Source organism: Typopeltis vanoorti, chromosome 8 (genome assembly GCF_054136105.1).
Source record: "Typopeltis vanoorti isolate ZY-2024b chromosome 8, IOZ_Tvanoo_1.0, whole genome shotgun sequence".
Taxonomy (NCBI): domain Eukaryota; kingdom Metazoa; phylum Arthropoda; class Arachnida; order Uropygi; family Thelyphonidae; genus Typopeltis; species Typopeltis vanoorti.
In genome coordinates, this window is record NC_143556.1 from 9,665,944 (window position 1) to 9,692,319 (window position 26,376).

General features: G+C 35.6%; 1 protein-coding gene across 4 annotated transcripts in view; it reads left to right on the top strand.

Annotated features, from left to right (window-relative positions):
* The window catches only part of LOC150103721 (glycerophosphocholine phosphodiesterase GPCPD1-like), a 284,138-nt gene that overhangs the window by 226,170 nt on the left and 31,592 nt on the right, over nucleotides 1–26,376 (top strand). For all 4 annotated transcript variants that reach the window (XM_090397125.1, XM_090397127.1, XM_090397126.1 and 1 more), the window contains 2 exons: nucleotides 3,936–4,066; nucleotides 10,917–11,052. In XM_090397125.1, coding sequence (XP_090253251.1) covers nucleotides 3,936–4,066; nucleotides 10,917–11,052 — 267 coding nt within the window. The remainder of the gene's footprint in view (nucleotides 1–3,935; nucleotides 4,067–10,916; nucleotides 11,053–26,376) is intronic.

Sequence of the window (26,376 nt, forward strand, 5' to 3'; positions counted from 1 at the left end):
GGTCTAGTTGGCCGAGTGGCTAGCGTATCCGCTCTCCAGCCAAAAGGCTGCGGGTTCGAATCCCACTGTGGTTATGGATGTCTGTGAAGATACTAGTGTTGGTGGTTGGCAGTAGATGGCATTGGTGTAGGTGATGAGGGTAGTTGCGATTTGTGGAGTCAGAGTTATAGAGCAGGTACCCTCCCTCGATGATTCCTTGGACTCCCTGAAGGGATTATGTAATAATAATGCAAAGTACATATCCTTATGGACATGTAAAATGCTATCATTATGGTAAGGGTCACTACCCAGTGACCCTTCTTGGGAAAAAATGCTTGGAAAGTTGTGTTATGGAGTGATGAATCGTGATATCTGCTCTACCAAGCAGATGGATGGGTGTGGCAGATGTCCAGTGAACATCTATTTCTAGAGAGGGTAACTACAACTATGAAATTCAGAGGTAGTAGTGTGATGGTGTGGTCATGTTTTTCCTGGTTTGGCCTCAGGCCTCTGTTTGTTGTGCCACAAACATTGAACTCTGAGAAGTACCTGAACGTTCTGTATAATGCAATGCTTCCTACTTGTGACATTTCTACGGAACTGACCATGGTCTCTTCAACAAGACAATGCGCTGTGTAATGCTACTGCTGCTGTAACTGTGTGGTTTATGAATATGAACTTCCCACACTTGACTGGCCTCTGCCCTGATTTCAGCCCTATTGGACATCTTTGGATGAACTGGAGCATTGGATGAAGTCAAGGGATGTCTATCCCACAACAGTCCAGGACCTCATTACATGCCTACAGGAAGAAAAGAATGGTCCAAGATTCTCATTGATCATTATCATATGCTTGTGGAAAGTATGCCTTGTAGGATTGCTGTAGTAATTGCAGCAAAAGGTCCTACATCTTAAGATGGGACCATTGCTGTTTGTTCCTCACTATGGTGTCCATTGATTTCTTTCCAAGCATTGTATACAAAAATACTCTGCCTCACTTATGCAGATATTTTTGTGCATAAGTCTGAACAACAAGTACAGTCATCCCATGATTGCAATCACATTCATGATTATACCCATTCTTATTAACACAGTTGCATAACTTAGTCACTCTTATACATATTTTCACCATTCCTTATATACTTCTCCTATTGCCTCATACCAATAATTTTTTTCCAGACTCCTGATACCAATCTCATGTAGGCCAATCCCTCTTATATAAATCTGTTCTTTTCTCAGACTAGTTCCATGCATTTATAAAAGCTCAATCTTTCTTTCTACACACTCTGTGCATCATGCCGTTTGCCATTATATCTCTTCTTAATTCAGTATTATATGTTGGTAACTAATGATTTTAATTCTTTCCTTTTGTTTCTTCTAGCAGCTTTAATACTGTATTTATCACTAATTAAATTGTTTGTTGCTTATGAGAATTTTGTCCTTTTTCTGTTTCATTAGCATTCATTATTTGATTTTTTACCCCCAGAAATCTAAAGGTATTAATATGGTTATCAATGGCATGTTTTATTAAGTATTCTTCACTTTCCTGATTCATTACTCATTGTTGCCTGTTTCAGTGCTTTATCTCATATTGCTACTTAACTTGTCCTTGTGGTTTTCTAAATTCTTTTCTAATGCCTGCATCTTTGTCTAATAGTTTTCATCTTGAGATTTCAAAAATTAATCCACTTTCAATATCTTCATTTGTATCATTACTGGCATGTGTAATGGGACAATCTCTTTTCTTTACATCTGTATTCAATAACATTAGCATTTCGTTGCTGCGTTTTGACACCATTTTTTTGATATTCTCATTTAGTAAATATGCTAAAACCATGAGCAGTAACATAAAACTTTCTTCTGAGAAAATATCAGCATTTTTTGTCATGACATTTTGAGATTCATGAGTCACACTTTTACTAATAGTTTTTCGTGTAGGTTATCCAGTAATCCCTTTTAATTGGAAAGATTAAATTTGAAGCAGGAGACTAAACCAAAATATTAATGGATGACAGTAGATTGGTAATTGCTGCAGAAGATACAGTTGTGAGGTATTCATTGAGTAGTTTATCAGGGTATTTCATCCTCATGAATGCAAGAGGCATGGGAAGCTTGAATGTAGAGGTTACGGTTCCCTTGTATAAGGCCTTGATTAAACCACATATCACTACTGTGCCCAGATCTGATCTGCCACTTTTCAAGGGGATGAAGATATGTTAGAGAAGGTCCAGCAAAGATTCACAAGTTAGTATTGGGTTCGTGAAATGTGGAATATGAAACTTGAGAGAATGTAGTTTGCATAAACTTGTGAATAAAAGGAGAAGATATAGTTGATGTAGAAGCTGGTGAGAGTATCACAAGCTTCTACATATAAGCTGTGTAAAGGAGGGTGTGGCCAAAGAAGTGAAGAGAAAGTTCTTTGTATGGCTAGTGAGTGAAATGCATTGCCTGAATATGGAAACAATGGCTAGATTAAGTCTTTTTGAATGTGTGTGGACCTACTTTAAGCCTTTTTTAATTTATGTGCAAACTTTTGTTTACTTACACTTGGATAAAGGATTAAACAAGAATATAATTTCTAATCTAAAATTTAATATTAGACCCTGGAAGTCTGATGTTAATATGAAGCAACTGTATTGAATGCCAAAGTAAGTTGTGCCAGTAAAATTTTAAATGCTAAATTACACATGCTTACACTTAAAGTTTGCAGTCTGTATCTGGAGTTAATATTTATTATTATTATGTGATACCTCCAGGGAGTTCAATGACTCATCGAGGGAGAGTGTGCCAACAACATCGAACGATTGATTTCCTTCCAACTTACTACCCGCGCTCAAACTTGCTTAACTTTTTGCGAGCCATTAGTAGCAGAGGCTCTACCAATCGACTAACCTTTGCTGGCTAAGCAAATATATATAAATAATATTGTCATGATCAATCAACAAAACTATAAACAGACCTAGGAATGATTTAATACTGAAGATATCAGTTAATTTGAAAAATTGAACTGCTGTAACAGTGAAAATATGTTTATATCAGATATCTTTTTAAATAAGTTGTTCTGCTAATCACAGAAGTTTAGCAATCCTGAGTCGAGTTAGTACTTGAGAGGATGACCACCTGTTAATATTCATTGCTTCCAACAAAGTAATTTAAGTACCCCTTTTGTTCTCATGCTCATAGTGCTGTTGAGAATGATGGGACGTCTGCTGTTTAATTGGAAAAGACCTGGTTTAATTTTTGTTATGCAAAGAATCATTATATGGTTTTCAACTGAATGTGTGTTATAGAGGTGAGTTTTTTATCTCTCCTGGAAACTGTTTTTCATCTTGCAAAATGAGTTAACTGGCTAGTGAACACACAGTTATCTCACAAAAATAGGTTTAGTGCAAATGATGGAATTGGTGTTGTGGCTTTCTCAATTAGTCCTTGGAATCTGGGGTTCTCATGCAGTTTCTTTTCCTTTGGTTCACTTCTCAAATTCAGGAAAATTGACAACTAACACAAGTGTACCATTTCAGGAATAGTACATGTGTGCCAGTTGCCTGCTTTCCTTAATAATACAACTAAAATTATCTAACTGAATAAAATTTAAAATTTTGCAGAGAACTAGCATGGTGGATGACTAAAAATAATTTACCATTCTGCAGTGAATAACTTATTCCAGTAAGTTGGTTTCTAAATATCAAACACACCAGTCAAATCGGTTTCTCATGCTGAATTTTTCCAAACTGTTACTTAATAAAATCCAAATAAAAATTTGGATTGCAAACCTTACTTATGAAAATAGCTCTAGTTTCTCAGAAATATTGTAATTTGAGTTCATAATATGAGGAATGCTTACAGAAGTTTTTCTTGTTTCCAAAGAATGTGTTCAGTTAAGTTCTGTTTGTTAAGTACTTACTTAACAGATCTTGAACTTTTAATATTTGATTAGTTTTTTTTTTTCCTTCTTAGGATGGAACATGGGAATTGGATCAAAGGTTTGAGCTAAATTCATATGTTGACATTATCCTGAAGACAATATTGGAAAATGCTGGAAATCGTTATATTATTCTTTCATGTTTTCATCCTGATATTTGCACAATGTAAGTGTTTTGCTGATATAAATTTGGTGCACATTAGCTAATCATCACTATTAGATTAAGTCTATTTTGAAGAGTTCTTAAATGTCATATAAGAATGACATAATCTCTCCAGTGGAATAAACTAAATGCAGTACTAGGTTATGAAATAAATTGTATTTATCTTAAAATTTGCCAGTGTTTCTTGTTACTTTGAAAATTTTTTTTTCCTAGTTTATTGCAAGTGATTTAAACTTAAATAATTTTTCAAATTTCAATATAACTAATCTTTATGCTCAAAGAAATTATATTTAATAAACTTGCTTGCATTTTTTTTGTTACATAATTATTACATCTATACATTCTTTACATTTAAATTCATTTTATTTTAAAATGAAACATTAAAAATTTTAAAACAGGACAGTAAAACAAATAACCTGTTTTAAAACATGCAGCCTCCCATAAAAGTTGTAATATTGTAGTTTAATTTTTGCCGTGAGCATGTGCAAGCATATGCACTCTATTAGCTGTGTTGGTACAGCTTCCATGGTTCATGTTAATGTTCTGTAATTGTGTTTTAAAATTTGCAGTATGTTGTTGAGCAGTGGGTATGAGATACATTCTCATAGCTGCAGCACATGAGTTGTATTATATCTTATGATAAGTTATTTAAAGACCTCCAAAGCACTGTTGAAATTCTAGATATATTTTTCTAATTTATGTAGACGGCTGTTTGCAGAGACTGTTACACCTTATAAGTATTGATTTACATATTCCATGATATGAGTTTTTCATGATTAAAGAATCTTTTGCTGCAATGATGTGACCTTTGATATGAAAGTGGGTCTATGTAAAGGCCATGGTATTCATTATTTTATTATTATTATCTGACCTCCATGGAGTTGGTCATCGTGGTATGTTCACTAATGCACACATTGCTCATCCAACCATGCCTTAAACTGATTCAATGTCTGCATTTGCCCATGACAGATGCCTATGTGACTGCTCCTCAGGAGTACAGACTGAAGGAAGTTCCAAAGAACGAATAAGACGAAATAAAATAGCAAAATAGGAAAGATTCACCCCTAGCCCTTGAATACTCTATTAGCATTGGGGGGGGGGGGGGCAAGAAGGAAAGAAATGGGGGGAACAGTCTACAGATAATATAACAGATGTATATTACATGAAGTAAGGCATGGTCCAGCATTGGTACCTTGGATTTGCCCCTCCTGTACTCACTAAAGTGAGCCCTTGAGGTATAGAGGTATTACCTTACCACCTTAAAAGTATACTTTCTCTAGTTGGAGGAAATCTCAGGCCTCAGGGTGATAAATGACTTTCATTGCTTTGGTGTAACACCACATCATGGTGATTCACTGGAATTGAAAGTTTAAACACCAGACTAGCAAGCCAGCACACCACTTCATTTTGGAGGTACAGCAGTAGTTGCTTTTACAGGCTGGCCCAGATCATACATAGGAACCAAACCTATTGGTGACAACTTCAGGAGACTTCCTGATGAACTGGCAAATCATCCTGTTACTGCTTACTTCTCCAGGTTGTGCCTGGAGGAAGTCAGATAATATCAGCTTCAGATGCACTGTCAGGTCTATGCTGGGATTGGAGTCTGGGCAATTCCTGAGTTGGAGTTGTCCACAAGCCCTTCATCTCTGCTGCATGCCCTTGCTCTAAATTTTCCACCATGAAACAGCATTGATTAGTGTTTCTTCTGAAGTTTGGGGGGGGGGGCAAGAAGGAAAGAAATGGGGGGAACAGTCTACAGATAATATAACAGATGTATATTACATGAAGTAAGGCATGGTCCAGCATTGGTACCTTGGATTTGCCCCTCCTGTACTCACTAAAGTGAGCCCTTGAGGTATAGAGGTATTACCTTACCACCTTAAAAGTATACTTTCTCTAGTTGGAGGAAATCTCAGGCCTCAGGGTGATAAATGACTTTCATTGCTTTGGTGTAACACCACATCATGGTGATTCACTGGAATTGAAAGTTTAAACACCAGACTAGCAAGCCAGCACACCACTTCATTTTGGAGGTACAGCAGTAGTTGCTTTTACAGGCTGGCCCAGATCATACATAGGAACCAAACCTATTGGTGACAACTTCAGGAGACTTCCTGATGAACTGGCAAATCATCCTGTTACTGCTTACTTCTCCAGGTTGTGCCTGGAGGAAGTCAGATAATATCAGCTTCAGATGCACTGTCAGGTCTATGCTGGGATTGGAGTCTGGGCAATTCCTGAGTTGGAGTTGTCCACAAGCCCTTCATCTCTGCTGCATGCCCTTGCTCTAAATTTTCCACCATGAAACAGCATTGATTAGTGTTTCTTCTGAAGTTTAAAAAAAAAAAAAATTTCAAAAATATGATAATTGCAAAAATCATATCCAGAAAAATCAATGTTAAAATTAATTTATGAATATCTGAGGGGCTTAATACAAACAACTTGCACCCCTGCTTGCAGACATCCAAACCAAATGTTATTCATCACTGAACCTTACTGAAGCAAGGGAAATTAGCCAAATACTAAACTATATGCATGTGTTACAACTAACTTATAGATCTGAGAGTTGGGTTAGAAGTAAGTTTATCAGACTAAACCACAGGTAAGTACTCTAAGAATAATTCATAGTGAAAAATTTATGGAGACACAACACACGTGTTAGAATAATTACTTTACTTAACATTAGAAAAGTAACATTCGATGTTTCGACCTCTGTATTGAGGTCATCATCAGGAAAAATACATATGTATAAGATACAAACTACATGACCTGCAGCTTGGGGGTCCTGACTTCTTTCCAAGCAGTGTTTTTCAATATAAGATCTGACAATATTGGAGGTGTGATAGACTAATTTGGAGGAAAATTGTCTGCAGGAATTCAGTAATGTGAACTGATGATATAATACCATTGTAGTATTCTGTATACCCTTTAAGGTTATACATTATCTAAAATTTCATATTTTCTTGATGTAATGTGCTGTTGCTCTGTTCACCCATAAGCAAAAGCAGTGGCATTTTGTACATCCTTGTATACTTGGCAGTACTTTTTCTTTTTTATGTTGCTCCCACCCATGAAAAGTTATTTGCAAACCTATGGTACATTTTGTACTGTGGGATGGGCTAGGGATATTTTTTTTCCATATTTTATCAATTTCATATATATATATATATATATATATATATATATATATACACACACACACAAAAAAAAAAAAATTTTTTTGTATTTTTTACATAGTCTGGAAGCCCTGCTCTAGAGACCAAACATAGAACTTTTTCAAGTCACTTCAGGCCTCCAATAAGTGGGGCTGGTGGTTTCACACCAGGTGATGACATTCATCTCCCACCCAAGTATTGCAATTACTTTGAAATCGTATATTCCCATGATAATTCTTGTACCTTATTACTTACACCTTGGATGTGATTTTAAAGTTTATCTTCATATTTAATTTGTAAGAGGTATAAAAATTGCAAGAAAACTGTTTTTCGAGCTTGTTTTGAAAGAGTCAAACAAATACCACCCTTTTGGCTTGTGAATTCACTTTTTTTCTTTCTTTTTAAGTGTTCTACATTATGGAAGAAACAAGTTTCTTAAAATATTATGAATGTTCCTCTGTCAAGTTCAAGGACTCGAGGAAGGGTCATTTTAATGTGGCTACAAAGCTTTTAAGCTTCCTAGCTCCACTCCCTTAGCCAGTTTCTGGTAATGACCCAGAGTTCTTTATGCACCAGCCATAAACTGCAAAGTCTTGTTATGCTTATTGTTTTTGCTAACTTGTGTGTCATCTCGTTCCGTCTGATCTTCAAATGTTGAAGATCACATTATCTTAATCTGTGGATCAAATTCATATTATCTTATATTTCTGTACTCCAAAATGCAACACCTTGCACTTATTGATATTAAAACTACAACCCACTCCTTTTTAAGTAAAAAGGCTATTCAAATCTTCCCGAAGGGAATTAACATCAGCAGTGCTACTTATAATTCTTCCCAACTTTGCATCATCATCATCAGCAAACAACTGAAAATCCCTAGTCAGTCCACATGATATATCATTTACAAACAAGTTAAACAGCAGGGGCCCAAGAACAAAATCCTGGGACATTTTACTGGTTACCCTCCTTTTTTTTGAGACATTGCTCCATCATATAGAACTTGCTGGTATTGTTTTTAGAGAGCCAATCTCCAACCCATCTAACCAATATACTATATATTCCCATCCTCTGCAGCTTGTACACCACCTTATGTGACAGTCTATCAAATGCAAAGTCCAAGAATATCGCTGTATATGATTCTCCCTTCTCTAACACACTTGTTACCCTATCATAAAATACAAGTAAATTGTTAAACATAACCTACCCTTTACAAATCCACGATGACAATCATAAAGAATGTTATGTCCATCAACTCAATCCTGTATTCTATTCCTGACCAATCTCTCCTGATCACCAACTCTCTTGTACCTCCTTCATAGCATTTTCTTTTTCAACATAGCTTGCTTGATTTCACTATTTATCCATTTCACTCCTGCTCTATTTACTTGCTTAACCCTTGGTATGCAGTTAAACATTGCTTGTGTGAATACTGCCTTGTGAATTTCCATGCACTGTCAACATCTTTTCTGTTCAGCTCATCTACCCAACGCACTGATGCTGACTACAGAGCTTCCTATAATCGGCTGCTTTATACTTCCATATATAAAGGTGCCAGCCTGGTTGGCCAAGTGGTTAGCGTATCCGCTCTCCAGCCAAAAGGTTGTGGGTTCGATTCCCAATTCCCACCATGGGCATGCTAGTTTGTGAAAAAACTAGCAGTTGTGGTGGGCAGTAGATAACGTTGGTGTAGATGATGAGGTTCTCTGTAGTTGATGGATTGAGTGGTGGAGACAGAAGTGTAGAGTAGGTGCCCTCCTTTGAGTTTCTGGACTCCCTTGAGATGTCATGTAATAATAATATATATTCATTTTTGGTAGTAATCTTTTCTTGTTTCACCACTTCCCAAACAAGTACCTCATGATCACTCTCACCCAACGCACTGATGCTGACTACAGAGCTTCCTATAATCGGCTGCTTTATACTTCCATATATAAAGGTGCCAGCCTGGTTGGCCAAGTGGTTAGCGTATCCGCTCTCCAGCCAAAAGGTTGTGGGTTCAATTCCCAATTCCCACCATGGGCATGCTAGTTTGTGAAAAAACTAGCAGTTGTGGTGGGCAGTAGATAACGTTGGTGTAGATGATGAGGTTCTCTGTAGTTGATGGATTGAGTGGTGGAGACAGAAGTGTAGAGTAGGTGCCCTCCTTTGAGTTTCTGGACTCCCTTGAGATGTCATGTAATAATAATATATATTCATTTTTGGTAGTAATCTTTTCTTGTTTCACCACTTCCCAAACAAGTACCTCATGATCACTCTCACCTGGCAGTGTCAACACCTCATTAACAACTGCATCGTGTTAAGTTGTAACCAAATCCAAAACATTAAAGCCTCTAGTTGCTTAAGATATTTATCTCTCAGAAATTCAAACTCGCTCTCCTTGTTTCCATACACTATATCCTCATTCTATATTCCTGTAATTAGTCTCCCATTAGGATGACCTTGTTTTTACATGCCCAACCAATTTGCCTAAACATTTCACAGTCAGTATTCTCCACATTCCCTAGCCTATAACAGCATCCTATTAGATATACTAGCCTGTTAATTTCAACTTCACACCACACAGATTCAAAATCTGTGCATTTGCCAATGACTTCACACATTGTGAACACATTTCCCTCTACAAACATTAGCAGCACTCTCCCTCTTTTCACATTCTATCCTTCTGGAAAATTATATATCGTTTCAGACAAACCAAGTTTCACTTAATTCCAATTATCTTTGGGCTTAATCAATGCAACAAACTCAGCTCTCTTATTTGAATTCTCCTTACATTTGTGTACAAACACAACAATCCCTGTGTCTTTGAGGTCAATTCCACCAGTACCAACATTCTCTATTCCAGCTGCTATATCACACCCTCTTTGGTCTGACCATACCTGTTTCCCTGATCTAAAGCTTATGGGTTTGAATATGAAATTCCTGTCATTGAACAGCTAACAGTGAATGTTTTGCATGCTGATTTTTTTTCATTTAATTTTTTTTATTAAAATATATTTGAATTCAAGCTTATTTGATTTTTTAATTTAAGATATAAAGAGCAGATATTTTAATATATATATATATATATATAGGCATGTTTTTTTTTTTTTTTTTTTTTTTTTTTTTTTTTTTTTAATTAAAGGAAAGAATATTATTACATGTGCTGCTTCATTTATGTATCATCTTATATATCATAAAAGCAACAATTGAGGTAATTTTGTGTGTGTTGGGGAGGGGTAGGGGTACTGGTACCCTGCTTGCTAATCACATTTTTTTTTTTTTTAGCTCCAATCATAAGTGGTCACTTCTACTGCATAACCATTTAAAAAAGTAGTCTGTTAAAAAAATAAATAAAAGCAAGTAATCTTATGTACTTTTGGCATCTGTTTATGCTAATCATTTGATTAGCATATAAACTAACTTTGAGGGTGAAAGCCTTCTCCCTCTCAGCTGACATGTCAGCCAGGAGGAAGGGGACACTTTTACCTTAAAAGCTACATATTTTAATGAGAGTTTAAAAAAAGGGATGGGGGAATCCTCTCTTATGATCTTTGATTTCAGAAAAATTTAAATTAAATAGTGACCAGTCTTGAAATTTTAAGAATGACTTTAATAAATTTATTCTCCCTTTTTTTGAAGAATTGCTTTTCTCAGAATGTTATTTTTTTTTTTAGTAGTCTTTCTTATTAAAATTAACATTACATCTTAATTTTCAGGATTCGATTAAAGCAAAATAAATATCCATTGCTGTTCTTAACTCAAGGACAAACAGACAAATATCCTCCATATTTAGATACAAGAACATCATCGGTACCAATGGCTACATACTTTGCCTTGAATAGTGGTATACTGGTAAGCATAGTTAGTTAAATGAAATGTAAAGCATCTCTTTTTTTTTTTTTTAATATTATTAAAACTGCTTTATTTCAGATTTCTTTTCTTTTGTTTTTCTTTTTTTTTTTTTTTTTTATGTAAATATAGTAACAAATGCAAGCCAAGTTCATTAGTCTGTCAAATAATGTTGAGTTCATGTACTACGGTTTTGTCAAGAGAAATTTAATGATCATATTATATCTAATTTAACTCATTGTTTGGGAATATTGATGACAAGTATTTTTTTTTTTTTACTTCATAATAATTTCATCAATTTCTTAGTGACGCATTCTTTAATTGTATGGTTGCTACAAAAGCTTTATTTTACATTTAAAATTAGTTTAAAACGGGATGTTTTAAACATCCGTCATTACTTATGTCACTCTGAAGTTATACAAATCGCTTTCTCAACATACACTCAGTCCACAATCCTACATCCTAGACCCTTTCCTTGTCTGCTAATTAAGCAAGAACTGCACACAGTCCACCTGTCCACAGGACCAATCTATTCATATCATTTTCATCTCTTACATCAGAATTGCAGAGATTAATACTACAGTTCATTGTACATATAGCATACAATCAATTAATGATAGACAACACAGCATTGTACCACTTCTTAAACTCATCCACTGTTTGCACTTTACTACCTTCTCAAGCAGTGCATTTCATGCTCATACCATTTCTCATGCAAAAAACCTTATCCTCGTACTTTCTTCTTCATGTGTAGCTTCCTCAATGGAGGGTTGCAGCACCATGTCTTTCCAGTCCTCTCTGTTGCAGCATAGTTACATGATCTTATATCATCAAACCATATCCCTTTTTTATGTCTTAATCCTCTTCTCATAATCTTTCCTTCTAAAGCTATTAGTGTCCTGCTGATCCCCTCAATACATTTCCTGTCAGTCTCATCTTTCTCTGGATCATTTCCTGCAATAAAGATGTCTGTGTTTTCATTCTCTATAGTATCTCTGCATTTGTCACATGTTCTGTCCATGAGATTTTCAGGGCTCTTCTGTAGCACCACATTTCAAAGGCCACTATCTATTGTCTTACTCTTCTTGAATACCCAGGTCTCACTTCTGTATGTGAAAACTGGCCAAACTAATGTTCTTATCATTCTCTTCTTTGTCTCTATGCCCACAAAAATTCTGAGCAGATCTTTATTTTTCCAGAAGGCATCTTTAGCTATGGTAGTTCGTTTTATATTTGCTCTAAAGTAGGTACCTAAATTGTTGTATGCTCAATTTTTATATTGTTTATGAATAGTTCTGGGTCAGATCTATTTTCTTTTGAGATTCTCATCAATTTGGTCTTTTTTGCATTTAAACGTAGGCCAAAATCTTTACCCTCTTCAATTAGTAGGTGCAGTAATTTGATTAATTTGTTTCTGTTTTCTGTTATTAGAATGGTATCATCAACATATCTAAGATTGTTGTGTTTTATACAATTGATACTGATTCCTATATTTTGTTTTTTGATCTTTTTCATCATTGTAAATATTAAATAGATTTGGTGAAAGGATGCAACCCTGTCTAACTCCTCTTTATTTTCATTCCGTGAATCTCAAAGTTTTTCTGCATGGAGTAAATCATTTTTATAAGTTTATGTACATGATCTTCTAAGTCTAATTTTTCTAACAGTTTATTGTGTTTTACTTGATCTAAGGCTTTCTGAAAGTCTGAAGCATATCTATATGTTCCTGTTCCTTTCAAGTGACTTTCCAGTAATATTTTTAGTTCCGGGATAGCGTTAATGGTTTTCATTCCTCTTCTGAAGCCTTTCTGTTGTTTGTTTAGTTCACCTGTTAAGGTTCTTTTGATTTCTTTGTTAACAGTGGTTAAAATGATTTTAGATGCATGAGAAATTAGGCTCACAGTTCCTCTTAATACTTCATTTTATAGTTTCCAAGAATAGTTCTCTTTTCCTTCCCCTCATTCTACCATTTGAAAAAATCTCCTCAGTATAAATCTGGCAACCTTTCAAAGGCTTAAATGTCTCAATTCCCCGCCCCCCCCCTTCCAATCTTTTATCTGCCAAACTCTATAGTTCACATTCCTTCAATCTCTCTTCACAAACAACATTGTACAATGTCATTTTATCATATATTTATTTTGTCCTAGTAGCCTGAGCACATCAAGAAATTGATGATTGTTTCATTACGCTTTTCATAAAAGGGTACTGAAAGCCCTATTCCAATCTGCAATTCTACTTCTGAACAAATGGTTCTCCAATGATGGGATATGAAATCAGATTAAGGGATTCTCATGTACAAAGCCTTGTGAATAAGAGGAGGAGGGGATATGATTGAGACATGGTGTTACTAGATTAATATGGAAGTTTTTTATAGAATGGAGTGAGATGATAGAACAAGAAGCCACTTCTGACTGTATAAGGGTCTGAAGAAGAGGTTCTTTGCTATGAGTGGTTCTGGGTTGGAATGCATTGCTTAAGAGTGTGGAAACAGTTTAAGGCATAGTTGATCTTTGTATAACAGTGGGAATCTATGATTGGTCTTTATGGAAGTTTGAGGGTAAATAATATTAGGCTCAGGGGCTCACATTGGTGAGTACGAGCATGGCAAACCTGAGATACCCAAGCTAGACCTGATCTTACTTCATACAATATACACTTGGTATATCATATCTGAAGAATGGTCTTCTACTCTTCTTTCCCCTCTACTCTCTCTCTTACTTCTTACTCCTTTCCCTCAGTGCTATTAGAGCAACTCGAGGGCGAGGGGGCCACTCTTTCCTCTCAAACTGTAGTTTCCACTATCTATAAATAAAAGTGCCTGAATTCAGGTCAAGGAGTGGTGGTTGACACTTGACGAAAACTTAACTATTGAAACTGAATGAACTCCAACCTAAAAATACATGGTCAAACAAGGGTCATGCCCACTATTAGAGAACCAAGATAGTGAAGGCGAAAAATATGCTATTGGAACAAAACATCACCTAATAGACAGGAAAAACATAACAAGCATAGGAACATGGAATGTAAGAGCTCTTCACCAGGAAGGAGCATTGGAAATACTACTGCATGAATTAGGCAACTACGGATGGGAAGTGATTGGACTCTGTGAAACCAGATGGACTGGAAAAGGAGAACTCCACCATGGACAGTACAAAATCTTAACTTCAGGCAGGAAGGACAACAAACACCAAGAAGGAGTAGCACTTATATTAAAACCAAAGGCTCAAAACTCTCTATTGTCCTACAATCCTATCTCACCTAGGATAATTAAAGCAAGATTCAAAACATCAATCGGATCAATAACTATTATTCAAGTATACTCACCAACTTTGACATCATCAGAAGAAGACATTGAAGAGTTCTATATAGATTTGCAAAAAGCAGTACAGCAAACATCGTCAAGATCTTCTAATTGTAATGGGGGACTTAAGCGCAAAAGTAGGCAAAGACTGGGATACCTGGCCAAGAGTAATCGGAAAGATCGGGTATGGAGAAAGCAATGAACGTGGACTGCTAAACTTTCTGCTCAAATAATAGACTAACAATAACCAACACTCTCTTTAAACATCTCCAAAACCCCAGAGAAAATGGACATGGATATCACCAGACAGACAAACCAAAAATATGATAGACTATATTATTGTAAACCAAAGATGGAAACCAAGTATCCTAAATTGCAGATTGTGGATCAGACCATAAGCTAGTATTAGCAAACCTAAGAATAAAGTTAAAATCTGGAAGCACTTTTAGAGTCAAAAGGAGACTGAATGTAAAAAAACTACAAGACAACAATATTCTAAGAAAAATATCAACTAGAACTAGATAAAAACCTGAAGGAACTACCAAAACAGAATATAAACATCTAAGAACATTGGTGCAAATTAAAGGAAATAATATTAAATTCGGCAGAAAAAACAATAGGTTATTACATGGAAAGAGAAAGTAAAAAGGTTAAACGATCAAAGGAAAAGCATGAAACTAAAACAGAACTATAACAGAAATTAATATAATAGATTAACCAGAGAAATTAGAAAACTAGTTAAAAGAGACAAGAATAACTGAAAAAGCCAGACAAGAATTTTTCTGTCTGGCTTTTTCAAGGCATTGAAAAAGCCAGACAGAAAAATGCAAAATGGCAGAAAAGCTGTCAAAAGAAAATAACCTTCATGGATTATATAAACAAATAGACCAAATTAGTTAGACACGGACAACAAAAATTATAATGATCAAAAACAAAGAGGAACAACTAATTGAAAGTAAAACAAAAAGAATGGCCAGATGGGAAAAATACTTCAAAGATTTATATAATAAAAACAGCTCCCAGGATATTACGATTCCAGCCACTGAAATCGAAGATTAAACAAATATCTTTACCAAAGAAATAATAGCACACAGCATAGAAAAACTCAAAACTAGGAAAGCACCTGGCATTGATCAAATACATGCAGAATTCTTAAAAGCAGAAAAGGAACAACTTTTGGAACCATTAAAAACATTATTTGAAAAGATCTACAAAAACGAAGCAGTGCCTACTGATTGAACCAAATCAGTCATAACTCCTATATACAAAAAAGGAGATAAAACAGAATGCAATAATTACAGAGGCATTAGCCTCCTCAGTATTCCAAGTAAGGTTTTTACGAAAGTACTCCAAAAACAAATTAAGCCATATATAAAACTGGCACTAGGAGAAGAACAAGCAGGTTTCAGACCAGGGCGAAGCACAATTGATCAACTGTTCACCTTAAGACAGCTAATAGAAAAGACACTAGAGTACAACCAAAGTTGCTACATAAATTTCATCAGGCATTTGATTCAATCCGTAGAAGAAAACTATGGAAGAATTTGGAATTTCCAACAAAACCATATTTCACCTTAACCAACTGGTTCCACACAGAGAGCAGAGTAAGATAGGGATGCAATCTGTCACCAGACCTGTTCAATCTTACATTGGAAGAAGCAACCAATAAGACCTTAAACGACGAAGACTCCGGAATCAAAATATATGGGGAAAATGTGACAAATTTAAAATTTGCAGACGACATTGCATTACTTGCAAGCACAGAAGAAAATCTACAGCGAATTTCTGATAAAATAAAGGAGGAGTGTATAAAATTTGGATTAAAAATATAGACCAAAAACAAAAATTATGCAAATAGGAAAAAGAAGCACCAATCTAGAAATTGATAATAAGAATCTAGAGCAGGTAGAAAACTTCACCTACCTTGGAGGAGTTATTGAGTACAATGGTGATATTATAAAAGATATAAACAGACGAATCAGTCAAGCATCCCAAACTTTTGGAAGACTTAATAAAATATGGAAGGCAAGAGACATCAAACAAGTAACAAAAGTAAGAATCTATGAAACAATGGTCCTCCCAATACTCCTTTGTGGAAGTGAATGCTGGAATCTCAAAAAGGCTGAGAAAAAATTATTAGTTACTGAAATGGGTTGGCTAAGAAGATTACTTGGAGTATCTTTGTTGGATCGACTAAGAAACGAAGATATAAGGAAACGACTAAAACAAGAAATAACAATAATAGGCAAAATCTGAGAAAGAAGACTGCGATAGTTTGACCGTGTGACCAGAATGGGAACAGAAAGACTACCATCTAAAGCCCTGAATACAACGATGGAAAGTAAAAGATCCAAAGGATGGCCCAGAATTAGATGGATAGACAAAATAAAAGAGGACCTGAAAACCAAATCACAACAAGTGACACCAAACTGGACAGAATTGTTCGGACTCTCTCGGGACAGACAGAAGTGGAAAGAATTTTCGGCCTCATCCACATAGATGATGGAAGAGAGGAGAAGAGGGTAAATATCAGGAGTTTAATGTTAGTGCAGAAACCACTGTAATATTACTACATGATTAAGTTTACATCATTTCTAACTTCCCATCAACAATTTTCCTCTAAATTAGGTTTGTCAGGCCTCTAATATATCATCTTATTTCTATTTGCAACCTTTTTAGATTAGATGTGCTCACACATTCTTAAATGCTAAGTGTAAAGTGATATTAGGAAGTTCCTTCTTAATAACATCATTTTTCATATGATTGTCATGGATGCAATCTGTTCACTTAATTTTTATCAGAACTTATCTGTGATTTCTAGTCTTTGATCAGTTCTTTTATATCGAAACTTGCTCTCAGATCCTTATGTTAAAATTGGCTTGAAGACTGTTCTTGTATACTGTAGTTCAGTGTTTTTGCTATTGTTTTATTCTGTACAACTTTATTTAGCCAGTTCCTCACAACACCAGCTTTACTTATTTTGTTTTCGATTTCCAAATTTAATTTACCATCTTCACTTAAAAAAAAGTCCTCCAATAGCTGAAACATTTTACATGTTCTGTATTTCTACATTGAAAATTCAGTTGTTTTCCATGTTCCTGTCTGTTCTCAGTCAAGCAGTAAAGACATTTTTATGGTAGTCGTTCAGGTTAGAGTCCTGAAGGCTTGTACTGGATTTAGTTTAAAGTAACATCTATACCAAGTAATAATTCTGATACCAGGTTTATTGCCATTTCATGATGATTCATGTAGACTATTTAAATTATACATATTTGGTCGTTTTATAATAGAAATACAATTTTATTAATACAGACCAGTTTACAATATAACTTATATTAAAACCTACCAGTTTCGCCAGCAAACTGTCTGGCTTTTTCAAGGCATTTACAGAGATATGAAAACTAGTAAATGCAAATTGAAAGGAACATAAAAAACGTTGTAAACCAACTAGTAGCTATGGTTACACGTTTCGTGTGACAGAGAGGACTTATTGTTCTTATTCATTATCACGCATGCGTTGTAGACGTGTAATGTGATTACTGGCTAGCTGTAGTTCAGATTGATTGAGAGAGAGGATCAAGTTTTTCCACGAACTGTTTAGAATTACACCCCGATTTCTGTTGTACTACTATATGTACTATATATTTTTGGTGTACTATATACCCCCCATGTCTTTTTTTTTGTGTGTATTCTATACCCCCCCATGTCTAATAAAAAGGACCTCCATTGCACCACCACGATGCATGTTGTATGGACCTCTATTGCACCACTGCTGTTGGTCGAGCCCATTTCCTCTACTGATCAGAGAGCATTTTAAGTGAAAAACGCATGGGGAGATGTAGGACCCGATTCCTCTACTGGACATGAAAATGAATTGGGTGAAGGGGAGGGAAATTGTCATGAGGGTTGAGTTGGTGTCCGCCAAGTTGGGATTTGCTATAGATTCATGTAGACAATAAATAATTTCATACCTGCAAATTTTAACATTTCTAGTTCAATATCTATTAGTTGTCTTTCAATATTTTTTTTCTACATCATGCACTGATGTGATTGTTTCTGGGTTGGAATGCATTGCTTAAGAGTGTGGAAACAGTTTAAGGCATAGTTGATCTTTGTATAACAGTGGGAATCTATGATTGGTCTCTCTTTAATGCATTTATCTTCATTTTCTATCACTCACTGTTCCCTCACCCATCTCATTTTGTTTTTCAAAGTAGTAATACTTCAGACATCCAAAATATGTTTCTTCAGTTTTTATGTTGCATTTTTCAATCCCCCCCCCCTCTATCCAAATGCCCAGACCACTATCTAAGCCTAGGTTCTCCAAGAAGTATGCCAAAGCAATTCAAGAATAGAATTTTACATATTGTAAGTGACTTGAAATCAAAACTCCAGTAGCTGCAAAAAAAAAAAAAAAAAAAAACTACTAGTCAATCCAAATCTAACTTGAAGGATAAAGCACGAAAAACTTGCTCCTGATTCAAATAGTAGTTGTGCCTTCTGGTTTCTAACAGAGGCCATCCATGTATCCACCTATCACATTCAGAAGTTATTGTAATATCACAGTCAAGGCTGACTTCCTGGTATCACCCTTCTCTTCATACACTGATAATCAAGGAGCAAAGTATACCCCAAGCATTACCTAGATTGCACCTCTAGTGTCATCAAACAAATCTTCGTGATTTTTATACCATCAAGTCTTCTGGTCCTCATGGCATCTCCCCGACAACTATGAGAGGGGGAAACCCCCCCCCCCCCACATACACACAAAATGAGAAAGCACCTGAATCAGATGTAAATCAGTATAACAGTGGAGGCTATTAAACATGGAAGAAAAAAGGCTTTGGAAATTGTTAAATGTCTGTAGTATAGCTCTAGCTACATCTAGCATTCCATCACCATGGATAGATCTAACATCAATACCCAATAAAAACAATCCAGAAAATTAGAGGAATCACACTATTTCCTACCACAGCAAAATTTATAACTGGATGCTTCTAAACTGAATTGAACCATATGTAACACCTCTTCACAAAAATCAGTTTCTTGAAAAACATAAGTACTGTTGAACACACTGCTACCTTAGAAGATTGTTAGGAGCAAAAGATAAAAACCTTCCTTTAATATTAAACTTCATAGATTTCTCAAAAGCCTCATTTAATCAATAGATAAAGAATGTTCAGAATTTTCAGTTATTACTGCATATCCTTGAAAATAATCAAAACAATATCAGAACCATACAAGAATTATCATGCAAGAGTAATGATTAGTGAAAAGAGAAACTGAGCTTTCCTGTTTCCACTGGAGTTCTTCAGGAAGACTTTTTAGCACCATAATTATCATTACCCTTGATCCTGTATCCAGACTCACAGGTAATTGTTATGAAATAACTCAAATATTATTATTATTATTACAGGCAGCTCCAAGGAGTCCTTAGACTCATCGAGGGAGGCCCAACATCATGTCAAGAACAACTATTCAACATTCACAGAATAGGACTGGTGGTGGGAGGACCAGGGCCATCCATGGAAGATTGGTAAGAGTGTGGTTAGCAAGGGTGTTAGAGCTAGGTTTTTTACTTGAAGAGTGGTAAATGAGTGGAACAAGCTGCCAGTCTGTTGTGGGTGCCATGACTGTAAATGAGTTCAAGGAGAAGTATCTATCATACTTCTCCTTGAACTCATTTACAGTCATGGCACCCACAACAGAATGGCAGCTTATTCCATATATAAGTACGATAGATACTTCTCCTTGAACTCATTTACAGTAATGGCACCCACAACAGACTGGCAGCTTATTCCACTCATTTACCACTCTTCAAGTAAAAAACCTAGCTCTAACACCCTTGCTAACCACACTCTTACCAATCTTCCATGGATGGCCCCTAATCCTCCCACCACCAGTCCTATTCTCAAAAATATCTTCTGAATTAATCTCATAGAAACTCTTCAGTAATTTGAATTTCTCAATCATATCACCCCTTTTCTGCCTATCAACCAATTTCTGCAGCCCACAAATCTTCAACCTGTTCTCATAAGGTTCATTCCATAGTCCTGCTATTATCTTGGTCACTCGTCTCTGGATCCTCTCCACCTCCTCCCCATTGAGAAGAAATCCTGGCGCCCATATCTGGACACAGTAGTCTAGATGGGGTCTTATCAAGGCTCGATACAGAGGAACAATAACCTGTTTGTCTCTGTTCGTTAAAGTGTTTTTCAGCAACCAAGTGATTGTATGAGCTGATTTTGCCACTTTTGCGATGTGTCCCCTAAACTTCAACTCCCTATCCACCAACACTCCCAAATCCCTGGCCTCGTCAATCTCCTGGAGTACAGTTCCACCAATGTGATATACTGCTGCTAATCTTTTCACCCCAAAATGCAAAACCTTACATTTCTCCACATTAAATTGACATCCATTCTCCTTAGCCCAGTCTTCCAAACTATCCAAATCCTGCAAAATTTTGACATCCTGAGCATTCACTATTGCTCTACCTAACTTTGTATCATCCGCAAACAGATGCTCAGTTCCTTTCAGATCCTTTCCTATATCGTTAATGAACAAATTTAACAGTAGTGGTCCAAGACCCTGCAGCACACCGCTAGTCACAGGCTGTCTTTTGGACTCTATTCTTGAATAAACCACTCTCTGATATCTCTCCATCAACCACCCTCCTATATCCATTCTCACATGCTGCAGGTTACTGATTAGAATTCCATGTGGTATCCTATCAAAGGCTTTAGCAAGGTCCAGCAGAATCACTGTAAACCCGTTATCCTTATCCAGTTCAGCCATCACTGTGTTATAGAATGTGAGCATGTTACTGAGGCATGATCTACCCTTCACAAAATCATGCTGTCCCCCATAGAGTATCCCATTTTCATCTATCCAATCTTGTATCCAACAGGACAAACCCATATAAGCAGTCTCTGGTTTGGCAGATGTTGTGCTGATTGACTAACATTCAGATTGACCAAAACGGGTACGTGACAACTGGGCAATTCACAATGGACGACAGACTGTCAACTTTCAAATTTTTGCACTTTAGTAGGAATACGATTTGGTGTATTTTTATTATTTATTTATTTTTATTTTTTGTAAATATTGGTAAAATATATATAAATATGGTTAAGACTTATGAGGTAAGAGTTAAGTTATGAACTATGAGTTATTTCCACATAATTGAAAAAACAAAAAAAAAAACTAAAAATAATCCAGACCTAATACCTAAGCTTACCTACGTGAATTTGCCTCTGATGTTCTAATTTTCGATAAATTAAACAACTGTATTTTTTCAAATAACTGATCGTTCGAAAAACTTACTTTCGAAGAATTATATCATATATCAAACTTTGCAGGATCATTTAAGAAAGAGATGGCTAAAAAGAGTGGTCCAAAAATGATTTAAAAATGAAAAGGTATAATTGCATAATATTAAAATAAAGAAAAAATATAGTTTTTTAATTCATTTATTAATATTATTTTGTAATTAACAAACACATTTACACATGTTACATATATACATTCAAACAAAAAAGTATATGAATTTCAAAACAATTTTTTTTAAATTTATCAGTTCATATTATAGTAATATGCAATACCACGTAAATATTCTATTATATTTTCCCTATCGTAATTTATAACTTTTTTTCAAAATTCTTTGGTCAGCTTCATCGTAACGTGTACATTTGTGCTGATGTTGAAAACTTGCTACTGCTCTTTCATAATTAACATATGTTTTTTTTTTTTTTTTTTGTAGTCCGTTTATAAAAATCCATAAATTTGGGTGACTTGTGCTGCTGCTAAAGCTCAATTGCAATTTTCAATAACAGGCTTCTTCAAAATTATTTGTCCTATTGCTTCTTTTATTGTTCTTTGGTACACAGACCAAACATTCGAGGGAAAAATCGGTGGAGCTCTGGTTCTATTATTCCTTAGGCCAGGGTTTCCCAAACTGTGTTCTGCTGAACACCAGTGTTCCGCAGAAAGTGAATAAGTGTTCCCTGAAATATCAAAATTAATATGAGCCTGGAATGGTTTCAAATGTTGCGACAAGTTCAAACATGCTTGAAAATCAGGTGCTCCTCGTTTTGTGTGTGGATTGTGCTATTAAAGCCAGCTCCGCACTAGCTGACAGCCACCTGCAGTTGTTGACACCTCCGAGCATGAGTGAAGTACAGAGGTATCTATTCTAGTAAACATGCGGTCATAAGCAAGGTCAATGTGATGCGATGCAGCTCAGCATGCTTGTAGTGTGTTCTGTCACATTTTTGTGATTTTTACATTGAGTACGAGACCGATGATACTCAACTCTAACCAAGGTGTTCTGTTAAAATTTCAGGATTTGTGAAGTATTCCGTCATAGGAAAAATTTGGGACAACCTATGTATGTATTCGTAAACCATTCTAAAATTGGTTAAAAGTTTATTGGATAAATGATTCTCAAGTTCAGAAGCCTAAATAATATCTTGTTCTGGAATGAAAATAAGTGAAGTGATTGTTTTTGAATTTAAAGTGAATTATGCATCAGAATTGTATCTGGTTAAAAGTTTGCATGAAGCTAAATGCTTACAAAGATTTTGTATGAGATAAAAAAAAAGCAACCATTTATGTTAGCTTGCAGAAATACCATACGTAAAGCTTGATGAATGGCAATTTCATAATCATCGTTTATATTTTCGGGATCAAGTAATGGCCACATTTCATGTATCATATAAAATAATTTTGTGTATGTTTCAAGAGTCTTATTAGGTAGTAAACAATATATGGGAGATGAATTTCAGCGCTTGGTGTGTGACAACCACCCTTCTTATGAGGCCTGAAGTGGCTTAAAAAAGTTCCATGTTTGATCTCTAGAGCAGGATTTCTGAACTATGTAAAAATAAATGAAAATTACAAAAAATATATAAAATTGTTTAAAATGGGAAAAAAAAATCCTTAGCCTACCCACGGTATATGTGTACTGTAGGTTTACTATCATGGGTGGGAACCACATAAGAAAAAATTTACATGTAGTGCTCAGACATGGAATGTCACTACTCATCGAGCAGTTTATATCATCAATAGCTTTGGGACAACATGCCATCAAACAATACTAGGATGCATGTGGCAACATTGCATTCTTAATACTGTCATTCTTGAAGACAGCCAGCAAATACCCCTAATAGAAACTATTCAAAAGTCAGCTGAGGTGGTTCTGGCACAACTTAGACCAGTCATCTTCACATGTTCAGTCCTCTTGCTCTCTACATGCCAACTAATGGACACAGAGGAAGACCAAGAAAACATTTTTGGCAATACATAAACAAGCTTCTTTTTGAAGATGACTCATGAACCATCTGACATCATTTGGCAGAAAACTAAACAACTTGGCTCACTTTCGTTTAACAGACCTTATTATTAAGGGAGACCTCCAGGAACTCGGGACTCATCGAGGGAGGCTACATGCACCAACTGTCATTGCTTGTTCTTGAATTCATTCACATTGCTTGCACACACACATTGATATGGCAATCCATTCCAATCACACACACCACTATGAGAAAAAAATCGAGATTTAACTCCTTTCTTAGCAACATTCATTCTCAGCTTCCAAGGATGCCATCTTGTCCTTTTGCCACCCTTCATTAAAAAAATCTTCCATTAACTGAAATCCTGTATGACCCTTTCAGAAGTTTGTAAGTCTCAATCATATCACCCATTCTTTCTCCTGTTGCTAATGTCTGGTAGTCTACAAATTCTAAATCTGTCTTTATAATAAGTATTCTGCAATCCTGATATCATTTTTAACTCTCTTCTTTGCACTCCCTCTCTACTATCAAAATCACAACAGGAACCAGGAGACCAGACCTGTGCACAATAGTCCAAGTGAGATCTTATCAAGGCCTTGTAAAGAGGCAAAATGATATCCTTATCTTTATATGTTAAAGTTCGTTTCAGCATTGCAATTATCATTTGAGTTGTATTTGCAGTCTTTTCTGCATTGCCCCTGAACTTTAACTTCCTATCCACTAACACTCCATGATCCCTAGCCTGATCAGTTTCTTATAGTAATCTCACCAATATAATACAACATTAGATATCTAATCATCCCAAAGTGAATAACTTTACGCTTACTGACATCCATTTTCCCATGCCCAAAATTCCAGCCTATTAAAATCATTCTGCAAGTATTTTTTTAAATGCTTCCTATGTACTGTTGATATTCTTCACATCCAGCAACCAATACCATTGCACTGAACTCAGTATACTTTACAGTTGGTCATAATTTCCTTCTTTGTAGTTCAGCACGTTCCCAAGTGAGTACTGCATGATCAGTGTTATCAACCAAAGGCAGAAAACAGTGATCAACTAAAACACCATATGACACTATAATCAAATCTCAGTCTTTGACCGAGAGTTTCTTCTGTCACATGCTGCTTGAGGAAATTGTCTCATAACAGTTCAATAAATTCAGTTTCATTCATCTCATGCGATTTTACTGCTACCCAATCACTGTTTGGATAATTAAAGTCCCCCATTATGATTACTCTTTTCGTGCTCATTGTCTATTTGGTGATGCATTTCTTCATCACTAGCAACTGATCCACCAGGTCTGTAACAACACCCCGCTATGTATTTGGTCTTGTTAGATTCCACTTCACACCAGATGACTTCAAACTCACTTCCATGTGAAAAACTTACTAGTATTAAAATCGTAAATCTCAACATTAATTGGATTCAAGGCATCCAATATCATTATTGTACACCCTCACTTCCTAGAACCCACAAGGTGCCAAGAATAGTCAATTCATGCTGAAGGGGAAAAAAAAAAATAAACTATGTACAAATTGGTCACCAACACGTGAAATTATGTGCTTTATACGTAAATTTTCCAACTGTCATACAAGAAAAATAGTTGCCACTTTATGAACTAGAATTTTCATAATTCATCATAATCAAATTCCTGACATGTACCCTCAAGGGGGTGTACAGGATATGATAGTACTACATGAAAAATTTACATCATTACTAACTTCCTATCTACAATTTTCCTCCAAATCAGTCAATTATTTGTCAAGACTCCAATATTATAATTATCAGATCTTATGTTTCTATCGTCTAAGGCACATTGTACCATATCAATCCACTTGTATCTTGGTCTTCCTTTGGGTCGTTTTCCTGCCAACCTGGCAGAGAACACTTGTTTTGCTAATCTTTCCTCGCCCATTCTGTTTAAGTGACCATACCACCTGAGATTAGCTCTGCTAATGCATTCCTGGATGCCGACAATGTCAAGTTCTTTCCTAATATCCTCATTTTTAATATGATATTGCCAATGATGCCATCTGTTCACGCCTATAATCTTTCTCAGGACCCTCATATCTGCAGTCTCTAGTCTTTGGTCAAGTGTTTTACTTCTGACCCAGCTCTCAGATCCATAAGTTAAAACTGGTTTGAGCACTGTCTTGTATACAGCTAATTTAGTGTTCTCATTAATTTCTCTCTTATTCCATATGAATTTATTCAATTGACTTCCTACTATACCAGCTTTGCTAATTGTGTTGTCTATTTCCATATTTAATTTACCATCTTCAGTAAAAATCGTGGTTAAGTAGCTGAAATGCTTTGTAGGTTTCCCGTTCACAACACAATTGACATTTTCAACAATTCTACCTATTTTCTGACTTTGTCTTTTTAATGCTGAACTTCATACCATATCTATTACAACAGTTATTGAATTTAGTAAAGAACTCTTGCAAACTTGTAGCGGGTTTATTTAGAAGTATAACAAAGATAACAAAGATAATAAAGCAAAGAGCTGACATTAACATCTCCAATTCTGATATCATGTTGAATACTACTTTCCTTCATAATGTGATCCATATAGATAATGAATAACAGAGGGGATAATGTACATCCTTGTCTCACACCAGATTTAACATTAAACCATCTTCCTGTACTTCCTTCAATTCTAACGGGTTTCTTACAATTCAAATAGAGACTAAGTATTGCTTGATATAATGTCCCATTGACACCATATAACT